Source organism: Candoia aspera, chromosome 2, assembly GCF_035149785.1.
Source record: "Candoia aspera isolate rCanAsp1 chromosome 2, rCanAsp1.hap2, whole genome shotgun sequence".
NCBI lineage: Eukaryota > Metazoa > Chordata > Lepidosauria > Squamata > Boidae > Candoia > Candoia aspera.
The window spans coordinates 178311554-178325555 of record NC_086154.1 but is presented as its reverse complement, the minus strand read 5'-3'; the positions used below and the strand labels follow the sequence as shown (position 1 = coordinate 178325555).

General features: G+C 40.7%; 1 protein-coding gene across 1 annotated transcript in view; it reads left to right on the top strand.

Moving 5' to 3' along the window:
• The first annotated feature begins 5444 nt into the window (after window positions 1–5444).
• HSDL2 (hydroxysteroid dehydrogenase like 2) overlaps window positions 5445–14002 on the top strand; it is a 32933-nt gene continuing 24375 nt past the window's right edge. The window contains exons 1-2 of the mRNA XM_063294963.1: window positions 5445–5609; window positions 13019–13182. Coding sequence (XP_063151033.1) covers window positions 5593–5609; window positions 13019–13182 — 181 coding nt within the window. The 5' untranslated portion in view covers window positions 5445–5592. The remainder of the gene's footprint in view (window positions 5610–13018; window positions 13183–14002) is intronic.

The following is a 14002-nucleotide window of genomic DNA, read 5'->3' as shown; positions in this document are numbered from 1 at the left end:
TGTGAGTGACCAGTATGTCTCCGTCAAGTAAAGGCCACAGGTGACATACCAGCTAAAACTGGAGCCACACCTCCAGAACTCCCAGGTTACAAGTCTATTCTTGCAGGAGTGTAATGGTATGTGGGGATGACCTTGGGAGACAGGAAGAAGAAATGCAGCCTAGACAATGGTCTGATAAATGAAATTTGAGTCTAGAGGAGGAGGGGTGGCAAAAATGTCTCAGAAAGGACCCTCCCTAGTTTTTCAGGAGAGTAAAAGTGAAGAACAGGATGGGTACTTTCAGATTTGCAAATTCTATTAATGTAACCTTACAATAAAGATAGAACTAGTACTCCTAGTTGTACTTCTTGTCTGGACTATGTCGCAAGACTAACAAGGAGTGCAATTCTATCAAGAACTAAAGTTGGTATCAAACTAGTTGGATTTTGAATTATAGCTACTCTGACTCTCCTGGACTGAGTCTGACCACACTTTTAATATTGATATATACACTGATTTTAAAAAATACAATGCAAAAAAATGTGAATAGAACAAAGATTCACTTGTATGTCTTATCTTCATGTTCCAGAAAAAAATATGTATCTACATCTTCCCATTCTATTTTCAAATAGTTTCTGATACTGGCTATTTTACCAATATAATACTGGAAATTATTTCATATTCTTGCAAAAATTATTTGAAGTAGGTCAGACTGAAGGTAACAACTTGCTGAAGAGTAATGTGAACTCACATCTCCCATATTCCCGTTCAAGACTCTGACCTATATCACATTAGCTCTTAATGTTTTCGAATTATGGAAACATCTTATACACAGAGACTAGGAACTATAAGGATATTTATTTTTTAGATTTTTCTTTTAATAGTGAGTTCTTTTCTCTGAATGCATAAACTGGGTTAAAGGACAAGACAGTTAAATTTTCCCACCTATCTTGAAGCAATAGATATCTGTTGCTTCTGGTCCCCTATGATACTTTAGTCAAAACACTAATTGTGATCCCAGAATATCCTCTCTCACACATTCCACTGCAAACATGTTCTGTCATTCCCATTAATGAATGATATGTCTCTTAACCTTAACAATGGTACTACTCAATAGATTTTTGTAATATTTTCCTTGTATCAGTCTCAACAATTCAAAAGAGCCTTGACCTTAACATTCAAGATGTTGCCAAGGATGTTTGTTTGCTTTTGACATATTGTGACAACTGTAGCAGATATTAAGGTAAAGGTAAAGGTTTCCCTTGACATTAAGTCCAGTCGTGTCCGACTCTAGGGGGCGGTACTCATCTCCGTTTCAAAGCCGAAGAGCCGGCGTTTGTCCGTAGACACTTCCGTGGTCATGTGGCTGGCATGACTACACGGAACACCGTTACCTGCCCGCCGAAGCGGTACCTATTAATCTACTCACATTTCATGTTTTTGAACTGCTAGGTTGGCAGGAGCTGGGACTAGCAACGGGAGCTCACCCCGTCATGCGGATTCGAACCGCTGACCTTCCGATCGGCAAGCTCAGCGGTTTAACCCGCAGCGCCACCGCATAAGTAGCAGATATTACTAAGATTATTATTGATGATGATGCAACCAGGGTTCTACTGAAGCATTTTCTCCTTGCGATTGGCATGAAATAAAACTAACGACCATTGCCAAATATTCCAGTCCCAGCTCTGAGGGTGACTCAGTAATCTAGGACTGCTAATTATTCATTAGGAATCTCTTACATTCAGAATATTTGTAGCTCTCCTAAAAATCTGACATGGGTACAAATTTTAAGACAGCCATGGGTAACAAACAGTAAGGCATCTCTGAGTTGCAGTTAGGGGGACATGTAGAGAAACACAGGCAGAGTCCCCAAATTGCATAGTTGTGCAATAACATCAGAACAATCCCATTCAGATTGCTATGCCCTAATTAGTGGATATTTTCCTACTGGGTTGTGAAGGTAAAGCAAAGCCAGAAGGAAAGATCAATAATCTTGCCTGTATGAGCAGAAACCCACAAATCAGGATAACATGATCCAGAAGGGAGTTACAACAGAGGTAGGATACTGAATGATGATGCAGACATCTGGTTTTGATATTGTCTTGTGCAGACAGGAGAGGTATACAGTGCTTTAACTCAATACTGGAGAAAAGGTTTTAATCTCCTTCATTTATCCCTTCCTTCCTCTTTGTACTTTAATTTGCAAGCCTGATAGTTATGTCCTCTCTTCTTCTTTTTAAAAATGATATAAAAGCTTCAGACTATGTATGGGAAGTGGAATAAAAATATAATAATTAAATTAAGTTGATGAAAATATTATTCGGAGGTGTAAATCATGTGCCAAATGAAAAATGTTTTATATAATTTTATGTAAAGTAAAGGTAAAGGTTTCCCTTGACGTAAAGTCCAGTCGAATCCGACTCTAGGGGGCGGTGCTCATCTCCGTTTCTAAGCCATGGAGCCGGCGTTGTCATAGACACTTCCGGGTCATGTGGCCAGCATGACGACTCGGAACGCCGTTACCTTCCCGCCGAAGCGGTACCTATTGATCTACTCACATTTGCATGTTTTCGAACTGCTAGGTGACCAGGAGCTGGGACGAGCAACGGGAGCTCACCCCGCCACACGGTTTCGAACCGCCGACCTTCCGATCGGCAGCTCAGCGGTTTAACCCGCAGCGCCACCGCGTCCCTTATAATTTTATGTAAGAAAGGACCAAATCAAAAAACGAAGTGGTATTTATTATACTGAAAGCATGTCCTAGTTTCTTCCTAGTACCTTTGAAAGTCAGCTGGCTCCATCATTTCACTCTTCAGCAAGCCATGTCTTGCCAAGCAGAATGTAGTAATACTAGAATTTGGGTCTCCCTTAGCCATGGAAACTTACTGGGAGAGTGACTTTGGGCCAGTCACTGCCGTGGGAAGAAGTTGGATGAAGGCGTGCAGGGTTTGCCATCCTAAGCTCCAGGAAGAGCAAATGAAAGAAATACATCTAACTGCCCAATTGGATGAAAAAAGTTAAGTGTTCAATAATTCTAATGTGGGAATAAGATAGGAAAATCAAGGTAATATGCAGGGAGCTGGACTTGCATTAGTCACACTTAACTTACTTGCATGATGAATGTCCAAGCTGTGGACCTACAACAACAACAACAACAAATTTTCTTCCTGGAATGGAATACAAGAAAGATAATTCAACTATTTGATCTTACAGCACTTAGGCAAACATTTTTTAACTGTGTCAGCTGCTGGCATATTGTTGGAAGTGAACCAAGGTTTAGGTGAAACCCTGAACTGTATTCAGTCTGTTTCAAAGTGCAGCAGAAGGCAGATTTACACTTGCAATATGTTCAGATATTGTCTGGCCATGGCTAGCTTAACAACAATTTACTGAATAAACCATACCTGGCTGTGTTTGCATAACATACAAAGCTGTAAGTCATAGATTGCAAAGTCCAATGACTAAGATCACAACCTTAAGCCAAAACTCCAAAAGGTGAACTCCCTAGTTTAGCTACTCAGTCTGTCACCTGTTACTGTGAAGGATTTTTTTCTAGTAGCAAGGTAATCATTTGCCATTTTCAGCTTTTTCTTTCAAATGGGAGGCCAATTCACACCCTTGGCTGTTCCAGTATTTCAGGGGAAAACATCTGCACATGATATGAAGACCTCTGCCCAAAAAGGTTTCTATCATTTTGAGAAAGCACAGCCTAAACTTCTGAGGATGATTTTTAGACTACCGTTTCCTAGATGCTGCTCTACACATTGAAACCAGCCTTATTTCCCTAGTTTTTGGCAAAGTAGACTTATAAGGTTTAGTCCCATTAACCTTATGTGATTATTACCATTCCAGGTGGATAATAATAATTTATTAAGCTTGCATGCTGCCTGATTCTGGATGGCTCACAACTATCAAAGAAATTACAATCAACTCAATAAAACATGAGAGATAAAGATAAAAGATGGCAAGTGCAATGAAGCAAGGGATCTCGCTCTTCCTTGCCAAAGCTCTGGGTGAAGATCTCTAGAAATAAAATTAAGGGGATATGCACCTATGCAGTATCTAATAGCCAAAGCTGCTATAAAATAACAATGGCTTTAGCAAAATGGCCTGATATGGTAGTAAACTTTACAAAATTCTCTGACCTAACTTCTTACCCTTCCAATGACTTCCCTCCAAGCATATTTATCAGCCAACTGGGTAGGCTGCAGATGGGCCATATTTGCGGGTAGGTCTGAAGGTATCCCATGTTGAGAATGATTACATCTGTCTCCCACAGGCTGGCAAGTCAGTGGCATATTTCATCGCATTGTTCCTTCTATAAGGACTCCTGACACCCCAAAATCTTTTAAGAATTTTCCAAGATTGACTCATGTTATGTTATTCTGTGTTTAATTCCAATCCAGACGTATTTACAAAATAGCAACATTTGTTTCTGGGGCTATACTTACTAGGAAACAAATGGTATTGGTAGTGATATAAAGGTTGATCCACAGATTTAAGTCCAATTCTGCGACTGCATTTTAAAATTTACAATTTCATCTATTTTGTTTATTGTTTTATTGTGCTCATAATGGTTTTCTTTTAGTTGCCTGGTCTTGAACCTATCTACCTATCTCAGTGTTAAGTCAGGCCTCTAGTTAATTTTGATCATGTTTATGCTGAGGTTTTGTCCACTGAGACAAGCATATGGACAGCAGCCTCCCAAACAAGCACTAACCACCGATGGAGAAACTCCGCCCTACTACATCTGGGCTGCAAACATCCAGGCTCCTATTAGGTGGCAGCAAAAAATATATATGAACCATTTGCCATCATCTAGCGGTTGCGTGGATTTTTGCAGTCCAGCTTTCATAGCCCTGAAGACACTGGCTTTCGAGGTGCTTCTGAACTACAATTCCCAGCAGCCTCAGCCAGACAATCCAACTGCAAGGAGTTTAGGTTGGTATCATCTAGAGGGCCACATGTCTCCCACCCGCGGTAAGGATAAAGTTACTAAAAGATACGTGACTTCCAATTCTTCCTCTCACAACAAGTACCTTACAAAATATCTTGATCAGATTCATTCTTGATGGAAAACATCGACAGAAAATCTAAGAAAACGGGTGTACGAAGAAAATCCTCCCGCCCCCCCCCCCTTCCCGCCCATCCTCAGGCCGACAGCCCCCTCTCCAGCATCCGCCAGCTCCGAACACGAAAAGAAAATGCGAGGCACCCAGTCGGGGGCGGGGAGGGAGACGGAGCTTCACTGAATCACGTGGCTCGGAAAGGCGGTGTTCCAGAGCACTGAGTGAGCGGTTGCTAAGGACGCGCAGAATGAGGGACGGAGTCGATGACGTAAGAGCGGATTCCGGTGGGCGGGGATGGGAGGGATCAGACTAGTGAAGTCTGGCGAGGGGCGGGGCTCAGAGGAGGCTTCTCTTTCCCGCGTGGCAAGCCGAAGGGGCGGGGGCTGAGGGATCGGTTTCGATTGTTGCGCCCTTTGCTCTAGTTGAAGGTTCTAAGCAAGTGCAGGAGTCTGAGCGGCCTTGCGAGGCACCAAGGCGCTGTCCCGTCCAACCCGGGCCTGATATCTGCCCGGCGGTCCCCGCCTTACCTCCGTCGGACCTGGCCATGCTGCCCAACACGGGGTAAGTGGAGAGCACGGCTCATCCCTCTTGTCACGGGTCTTCCCTCTTCCCTGGGGACTTGCTTTGCCCGAGAGGTGGTACCCGGGGTTTCCGATCGCTGCGTGAGAGTGGCTTCAGAGGGTGACAATTGGCCAACGCGATCTACTTCTCGTTACTGACAGCGGCTTGATTTGCCGAAATTCTCAAGGGAAGCTTCTCAGGGCAACACTATAACCAACAAGATTTGTGACACTTCACATTCTCCCGCGCTTATTATTGCACAGGTAGATCCATGAAAGCCGATGCGATATTTTTTAAAAGAAGTACAAGATTTTGGGTTTCGATGCAAGAGCCTAGCATTACTCCTTATCTGGAAACCGTTGCGAGGGTAAGGGGAAAACCCTTCGACGCCCCCAAAATGCAAAATGTCCGAGTCGCGAAGTTCGTAGATTGTACTGAATCAAGCAGAATTTAGAATCAAGCAGAATGTGGACAGCTTGAATACTGCTGCCAGAAAAGCTGCGTGGATGTAAGACACCGGCAGCTGAGTTTGGCTCAGAGGTGTTTAGACCTTTAGAATGACAAAATCCGCTTATTCAGAAAGGGTACATCTTGGACTACTGTCTGGCTAAATATTATTGGAAACCTGGTAGCATTGTAGAGGAACCTTTAGGCTGATCTAGAAGTACTTTTATATTTAATGCACGCAAAAGTTTTTTGATTCCAAAAAAAAATCATAGTTTAAGATAAGCAGTTAATTACAGCGAAAGGTGTAGTTAGTAAGAAAATCAGCCATTGCTGATTTTCATGGATTAATCAGGAAACTTTGAAATGGGATTGTTACTGTGTTCAGCTGACTGTAGGTCTGTTAACTGTGTTCACCCATATAGGTTTTCTGGGCTGCACAAGGCATTTTAAAGGGTGGTTTTGTAAAATATGATCATGCAAATAAAGCAGTGGTGTTAAAGCCTCTGCAATTTCTGAAAGGTTCAGCAGGGTTAGTACAAAGTCTCTCTCCAGTTGTTTCCACGTGTGTATACATACCCAACGGCTTTGTTTCATTGGTGATGCCAGTGAGCAGACAGGCAGGGATGGCTTTCAAAGCAGCCATGTCAAATCCTTTCTGAAACGCCTTCCTCAAACGCATTGCACAGCTGTAATAATCTTTCTTCAGATCTTTCTACTCAATGGGTGAAAGTGGACTGAGCACGGTACACAGTTCTTGTGTCATTCATGGCTGAATGCCTGCAGAAGTGTTCTATTAGTACAAAAATATAGCTTTCCTGTTGGTCTCTTTGCTCCTTGAAGAAAGTCTTTAGTAACTTTGGGGAGGATTCTAAGATAAAAGAGGCCAACTTTTATGGGCTGGTAAGTACTTATGAATTGTGAGGGTATGTTGTGGGCATTCCTACAGGGCTATGTGGAGACCTGAGGTTTCACAAAAGATCATTTACCAGAAAGCAGACTGATGAAGTCGCTCTCCCCCATGATTCAGATATGTTCCTTATTTTCTCAGTTTACTTTTCCTTTTGAGGGGCTGGTGGGCACATTTCTAAACAAAGCACTGAACTGCAGCCAGCCACCTAAGAGTCCCCCAAAGGCATTCTTGGGAATAAAGGTGATACTGTAGGAAGGCCTTTTGCTTAGCAGCATGCTAGCTTCTATTCAATTTTTAAAAATTAATCTTCAAAGAATTAAAATCAGGTGTGGCGTGAAGTCTCTTGAGCTCCAAGGGAGATGTTCACAGACATTTTGGCATAGGACACCTCTAAAACTGAAAGAGGTGAACAGGTATTGGGTTTCGATAGCTATTTTTTAAATACTTGCAAGTTTTCTGGAGCACCTGATTGGAATATCCAGTTAAAGGAAGACCAATAGATTATCCTTCTGTTTTGAATGAAATAGGTGAAAGGTAAAAGCAATCTCTGTTTTCAGGAACTGCTTCTGTCATTTTTTTTTCTCTTGTAGTCTATCTAAGCTATGACCTCTTAAGTATACTTATGCAGCCAGAAAAGTTCCAAGTAGGTTTTTAAAGTGTTTTTTAAATAACAGTATAACAATTTTCCCTTGGGAAATAGCTTCCTTGAAACATGCTACAGGATGAGCAGCTGCCTTTGGTATATTTTCCCCTCCCATTCTTGTCTGTAACTGAACTTATTATCTCTGCGTGTGAATTTTCAGTATTTGTAAGCATTGTACTAAGTTCAGTGTAGACTGGTTGAACATGAAACAAATTGAATCCAGCTGCTTCAGCTCACACAGTAATTGTCTAACCAAGTGTTTCTCAACCTTGGCAACTTTAAGAAGTGTGGAGGCTGGTTGGCTGGGGAATTCAGGGAGTTGAAGTACACACATCTTAAAGTTGCTGAGGTTGAAAAACTCTGATGTAGAATATGGTGGTTGAAGCAGGAGGCAGATTGCAGCCACTTCCTGGAACGAGAGGCCCTTTGGTCACTCATACCCTGGTTATCTCCCATATAGACTACTGTAATGCACTCTACCCTTGAAGAATATCCAGAAGCTACAGCTGGTCCAGAATGCAGCTGCGCGGGTGATCTTAGGCGCCCCCAGGGCGGCACATGTGACACCTTTACTGTGCAAGCTGCACTGGGTTCCAGTTTGCTTCCAGGTCCAATTCAAGGTGTTGGTTTTTACCTTTAAATCCCTACATGGCATGGGGCCAGGTTACCTGAGGGACCGTCTCATCCCCATCACATCAACCCATCCCACCAGGTCAGGCAGAGTGGGCATGCTACAGACTCCTTCTGTTAAAGTGTTCCATCTGGTGGGGTCACGGAAGCGTGCCTTCTCTGCAGTAGCTTCCGCCCTTTGGAACATTCTCCCCCCAAAGGTGAGACAGGCCCCTTTGCTCCTGGACTTCTGCAAGTGATTAAAGACTTGGTTTTGTTTCCACGCCTGGGGCGGGAGGGAGAATAGTCACTTCTGGGGATAGCTAGCTCCCTAGAATGGCCCTGTTTTACCTGCGGATTTATAGAGAACTTTTAGCCATCTGGGCTTCATTATATTTATATTTTATTATGTACTATATTTATTGTATAGTTTTATATTCTATTGTTTTAACTGTGTTCTTATTGTAAACCGCCCAGAGTCCCTCCTTGGGGGGAGATGGGCGGTGATAAATTTGATTAATAAATAAATAAAATAAAATTTTCCGAATTAATTTTCATTAAGAAAATCAAAAGATAGTTATATTATTTAGTACCAAAGCAGATGCATATTTGTGAAATTATTTATAATGAACTGACTAATTATGGTTGTTTAGAGGATATTTTGTCATTTTTCCAGAAGAATCCCCCCTTCTTTTAAATTACACTTATATTGTGTAATGTGTTTGTTGAAGAAAAACTGCTTAGAAATGAGCAACTAAAATATTTTAACAGGTACATGTATTTTTTAATTACTATAATTACACATTTTAAAAAAAAGTTAATTAGGCAATTTCAACCAAAGCAATAGGGAAGTCTTAAAATATTGGGTGGTTGGTCCTGCTAACCAACCTTCACTAGAATATTATTGCTCAGCGTAGAATGAAATATTCTAAAGAAGGGGGGGATCTCCTAAATTTTGGAGAAGATATTGCTTCTGAATTCACATCTTGCTTCTATCAGATCACTGGTATGACTTTCAGGTAGTGAGAGTATTGGCAAGAAAATGAGCTGGAGCTAGTACTTTTCTTGTTTGTGCTTAGAATTTGTCATTCTGCATTTCTCTTTTCAAAGTTTGACTAAATTACTTACGAACTTTGCAGCAGTAATAATAAAATAGCTGTTTTCCTGCATTTTGCTCTAGAGCAAGGGAAATCAAGAGAGTCGATATGGTATTAATATGGTTTTATATGTTTTGGCTGTTTTTACTTGTATTTTGATGTTTTTATTGTGAGCTGCCCAGAGTCATGTATGTAAGATATGTCTACACAAATTGAATAAAATAAATAAATAAACATATATACATACAGTAGCCTCTCAGTTAACTGGCACCCATGGGGATTGGTAGATGCGAGATAAGTGTAGTTTCTGGTTGCTTGAGAGTTACTATTACATTTTATTTAAAATATTATTTATTCAATTTTTTGCTGGTTGCTTGAGAGTGAGTTCTGGTTGCTTGAGAGTGAGTTCCAGTTGCCTGAGAGTGAGTTCTGGTTAACTGAGAGTCTACTGTATTATTTACGCGAATTTTTTTTGCCGGTTGCTTGAGAGTGCCAGTTGCTTGAGTTCCGGTTAACTGAGAGTCTACTGTACATCCTGGCAGGGACAATTCACTCTATTCCATCAAACAAGTACTTCTACTATATTATTGGTTTTAAAATATCTTTTGTGTGTGGGTGGGTGTGCACGCACTCCTTCAAGTCAGTCTTGGTTCCTGGCAACTGCCTGGATTAGTCCCTTACCTAGTTCTAAAATTCTTCTCACCTTAGGTACTGTATGGGATAATGCCAGATACTCAGCCTTTGGAATTATTTTACCACTTTTTTACAACTTTTAACACTGCTTCTAAGTTTTTAGTAATGTGTCAGTTTTATCAGTTGTTCAGTAAGGGAAATCCTTCCTTCTGTTGGCTCATTGGGGATATTGTTCCAGCCATCAAAATTCAGGCAGACAACTTCTTCGTTTGTATTTTTTGCACGACTGTGTCCTGCTGAAGGAAGTGATCCACGGCAATGAAGAAAGGAGGGTTTGATGCAGAAGCAAATCATACATTTTTTTTCATTGATTATCTGTTGCTCTAACCTATTTTTAATGAAAACCTATTTATGTCTGTTCATTGGTGATAGAGGGTAGAGGTTTTATTTGGTGAGGGAGAGCATTTTATAGTTACAGGTCTCTCCTTTTTTTGGCAGCTTCTAGGTTTTTCTCACTGAATGTATTCAATGTGGCCAGGTTGACAGCCATCAGAATCCTGTATGCATTCTCCTTATTAAAAGAAGTCAGTGCAGTTAATCTCTACTGTTCTTTATTATCACTCATGGTTGGATGCCCTGAGCAAAATGTAATTATAAAAGACATATCAACCTGCTTTATTGCAAATGCATTAAAATAAAAGTACTGTAAACAAACAAGAAAAACTGTTCAAATAGTTGAGAGAGGCCCTCTTGAAATCTGTGGACAAAAAAGAATAGGCCTAATTTGTTTTTAAAAAGTAGTATGGTAAGAATAGTTACTGATCTGGAAATCCTATGTAATGCACACACCGTCTCTCCAGTATTTTCAAGGAGGAGCAGTTCTTACATGCTGTTTCAGGGAGTCAATCAGGCTTTGCATTTCTTAGTTTTACCTGCAGTTAACAGAGCTTTGTTAAATTGTTCCCAGGCCAGATCTCATTTACAGCTGTCCACTATTATAGCTTTTGTTTTTGACTGTTAATTGAAAACACTGAGACTATATTCCTTTTGAGCACCATGAATATGTTCTGCTTATATTCTGTTTCAGTTTATGCTCGCCTCTTCCTTCCATTGATAGAGACTTCTCTTTCTTGCTACTCCATCTCCCCCACTCCCACCCTGTCTTATATGTATTGACCTTCTTTGATTTTCCATTTTCAGCAAGAGAATAAGGGCTTCACTGTGTGTGCTGTGCATGTATACTTCCTCCAAGATAGGACCAATTGGATCTGTTAACCCTCATGTCCACACACTGCTGTTAATAAGCATGCAGTAGCTAGGGATGCTCTTGATGATGGTTTCTTTGAGCCAACTTTTTTACACCATGCTTTAAGAAACGTTAATTCTATTTAAATGTTCAAAATCAGTGTTTCTTTTAAATCCTTGATTTTCATCTGCTTTACATACTGATTGATTAAGTGCCACCAAGTCGGTGTCAACTCTTAGTGACCACATGGATTTTCTCCATGATTTATATACAATAGACTAACATGTGGGGTCTTAAATTGATCCTGATAGCATATGGATAAAGTCTTTATTTTTTAAGCAGTAAAATGGTTATTACTATCCATACTATAAAGCTAGCTCTGTGAGAAAGTTAATTGGAGCTCAGGACTTAAAGGCAGAACCCATCCATCAATGAATGCATATAAGATTTGAAGAGAGCACAGCCCTAATATCTGCCTGTCCAGAAGGTTTTAAGCATCCTATTCAAAGATAGAGGGTTCCCCCCCCCAAATGGATATCTGTGAATTACCTGTGCATTTGGGGTGGGAGGAGCAAGAGTGAAGAATAGTGTTACATTGCTGAAAATAGAAGTCACTGGGTGGAGGTGCAGATGAGATGCAGGTACATATGAAGATTAATTTTCAATCCTAGGTCTTTGTTGCCATGTGGCTTCTAGCAGTGCATATGTACACACACATGCAATAAATCAACACATGTCTTACTTGCCCAAATGCCTTACTTTCCAGAATTGGTTTCAACTGGTGTTGGCTATTGTAGAAGTGACATGATGGGAATAGCTGTGCATTGCACAGGAGCTTGGTCTATCTTTATACATTTTTCCATTACTGTTTTGGGAGGATCATCTTATAGGTCAATATAGTAGGTCAGAGATCAGAGTGATGGTGCTGTTGATGGTACCAGAAAAAAAAGAAGAAATAAAGGTGCAGAGGAAGGAGAAAGTATATTTCTGAGTAGTAAGCTTTGTCCATGTTCGATATCTGAAAGGTATTTCAGAAATCTCAGATTTTTGAAACTCATCCATTAAAATGGCTTTTCTGAAGTAAATCCTATTAGTTTTGTTAGAGTTAGTTTTCAAGTTATCACCCTGCAACCTGATTTTAAATTCCAATAGATAATCCAGCTATTTTCAGATGCAGGTAGCAGGGTTTTTTTTTTCTGCTTTCAAAATAATGGAGCAGGAAACGTAACTGATTTCACAGCAGAGTGCAGCAGTCAAGGGCAGATGGGATGGAAGCATCTAAGGCTGGTAGTCACCTTCCTCTGCTACCCCTTACACAGGAAGGCCATGATACATCAGTGTCAAATAGTAAAATCAGACGTTTGTTCTTTTAGCCCACTGTTGTTGGTTCTATCTCCAAGTCTCAAACAGTTCCTAAGATTTCTTAGGTTTAGGATTGAACCAAAGACCTTCTTAATGCTAAGAATCAGACCATATATTTTGCATGCAAAAGGTCCCAGATCTAATTTTGAATATTTCTAAGTAGGATTGCGGAAAGCCCAACCTAAAACCTAGGAGAGCAGATGTCAGTCAGAGTAGACAGAGCTGAATTAGATAGTCCAGTGACAAGACTATAAGGCAGCTCTAGGTGCATAAGTATTGTTATTGGGATAACTTTTGGGATGAATTTAAATTATTAAGAAAAGCAGTTCTTGGTGGTTGCGGAATTTAAATTTTCAGATACAGTATGTACCACCTCGAAGCAATTATATATTCCCATTGTTTAAAGGTACTTTTTTCTGTATGCATGATTCCTGATTTTCTATTTTCCTTTCTTTGTTTTAGGAAGTTGGCTGGATGCACTCTTTTTATAACAGGTGCAAGCCGTGGCATTGGAAAAGCGATTGCCTTGAAAGCAGCAAAGGATGGGGCAAATGTCGTTATAGCTGCTAAGACGGGAGTACCACAACGCACACTCCCAGGAACAATCTATACTGCTGCAGAAGAAAGTAAGCCTTGAGAACGAGGCATGGGTGGTCTGAGATCCATTTGCTATAATCTTCAAGTCATTTTGGAATTTAATCCTTCAACTGAATTGACAGAAAGACATGCATGGCCAGTTTGTCTCAATTCTATTGCTGCCCCAAAGGGCATTGTCACTTTTATTCTTCTGCTTAAATCTGCCCAGTGTTAAATGCTATGGTATAACTGAAAGCCATTCTTCCCTCTACCCTATTCTCCTCCAACCTCCCTGCCTAAAATACTCGTAAATTTTAACTGTGCACTTAAGTGGACCACGTAGCTTTGTTAGTTGTTCTACAATAAAGAACAACATGTGGGGTTATGATTAAGGTGTTGCACTGGGAGTACTCAGGTTTAAGTCTCCAGATGACCATGGAATTCACTGGATGACCTTGAGATTATCTCTATAGGAATTTAAATGTTTCCTGCTAACTACCACAACTCCCAGTTTAGGAAATAGGTGCAAGCTATGTATATACACTTGCTGGATATTCATGCACCCAACCTAGCACAGCGCAAAATTCCAATTCTCCTATATGCTGACGATGCTGCTTTAATTTCGCAAACCCCCACTGGATTGAAAAGAGCAATTGCAGCAACACTAAGGTACTGTAGACAAAACCATTTGGTTCTCAACTTTGACAAATCAAAAATTTTAGTTTTTGCCAAGAGAGCTAGGCAGCATTCCTGGAAAGTAGGAGGGCATAAATTAGAACAGGTCAGTGTATTTAAATACCTTGGGGTGGTCTTCCACTCGAAAGGTACTTGGAATGCACACCAGAACTACGCAACGCAATCAGCCCTCAG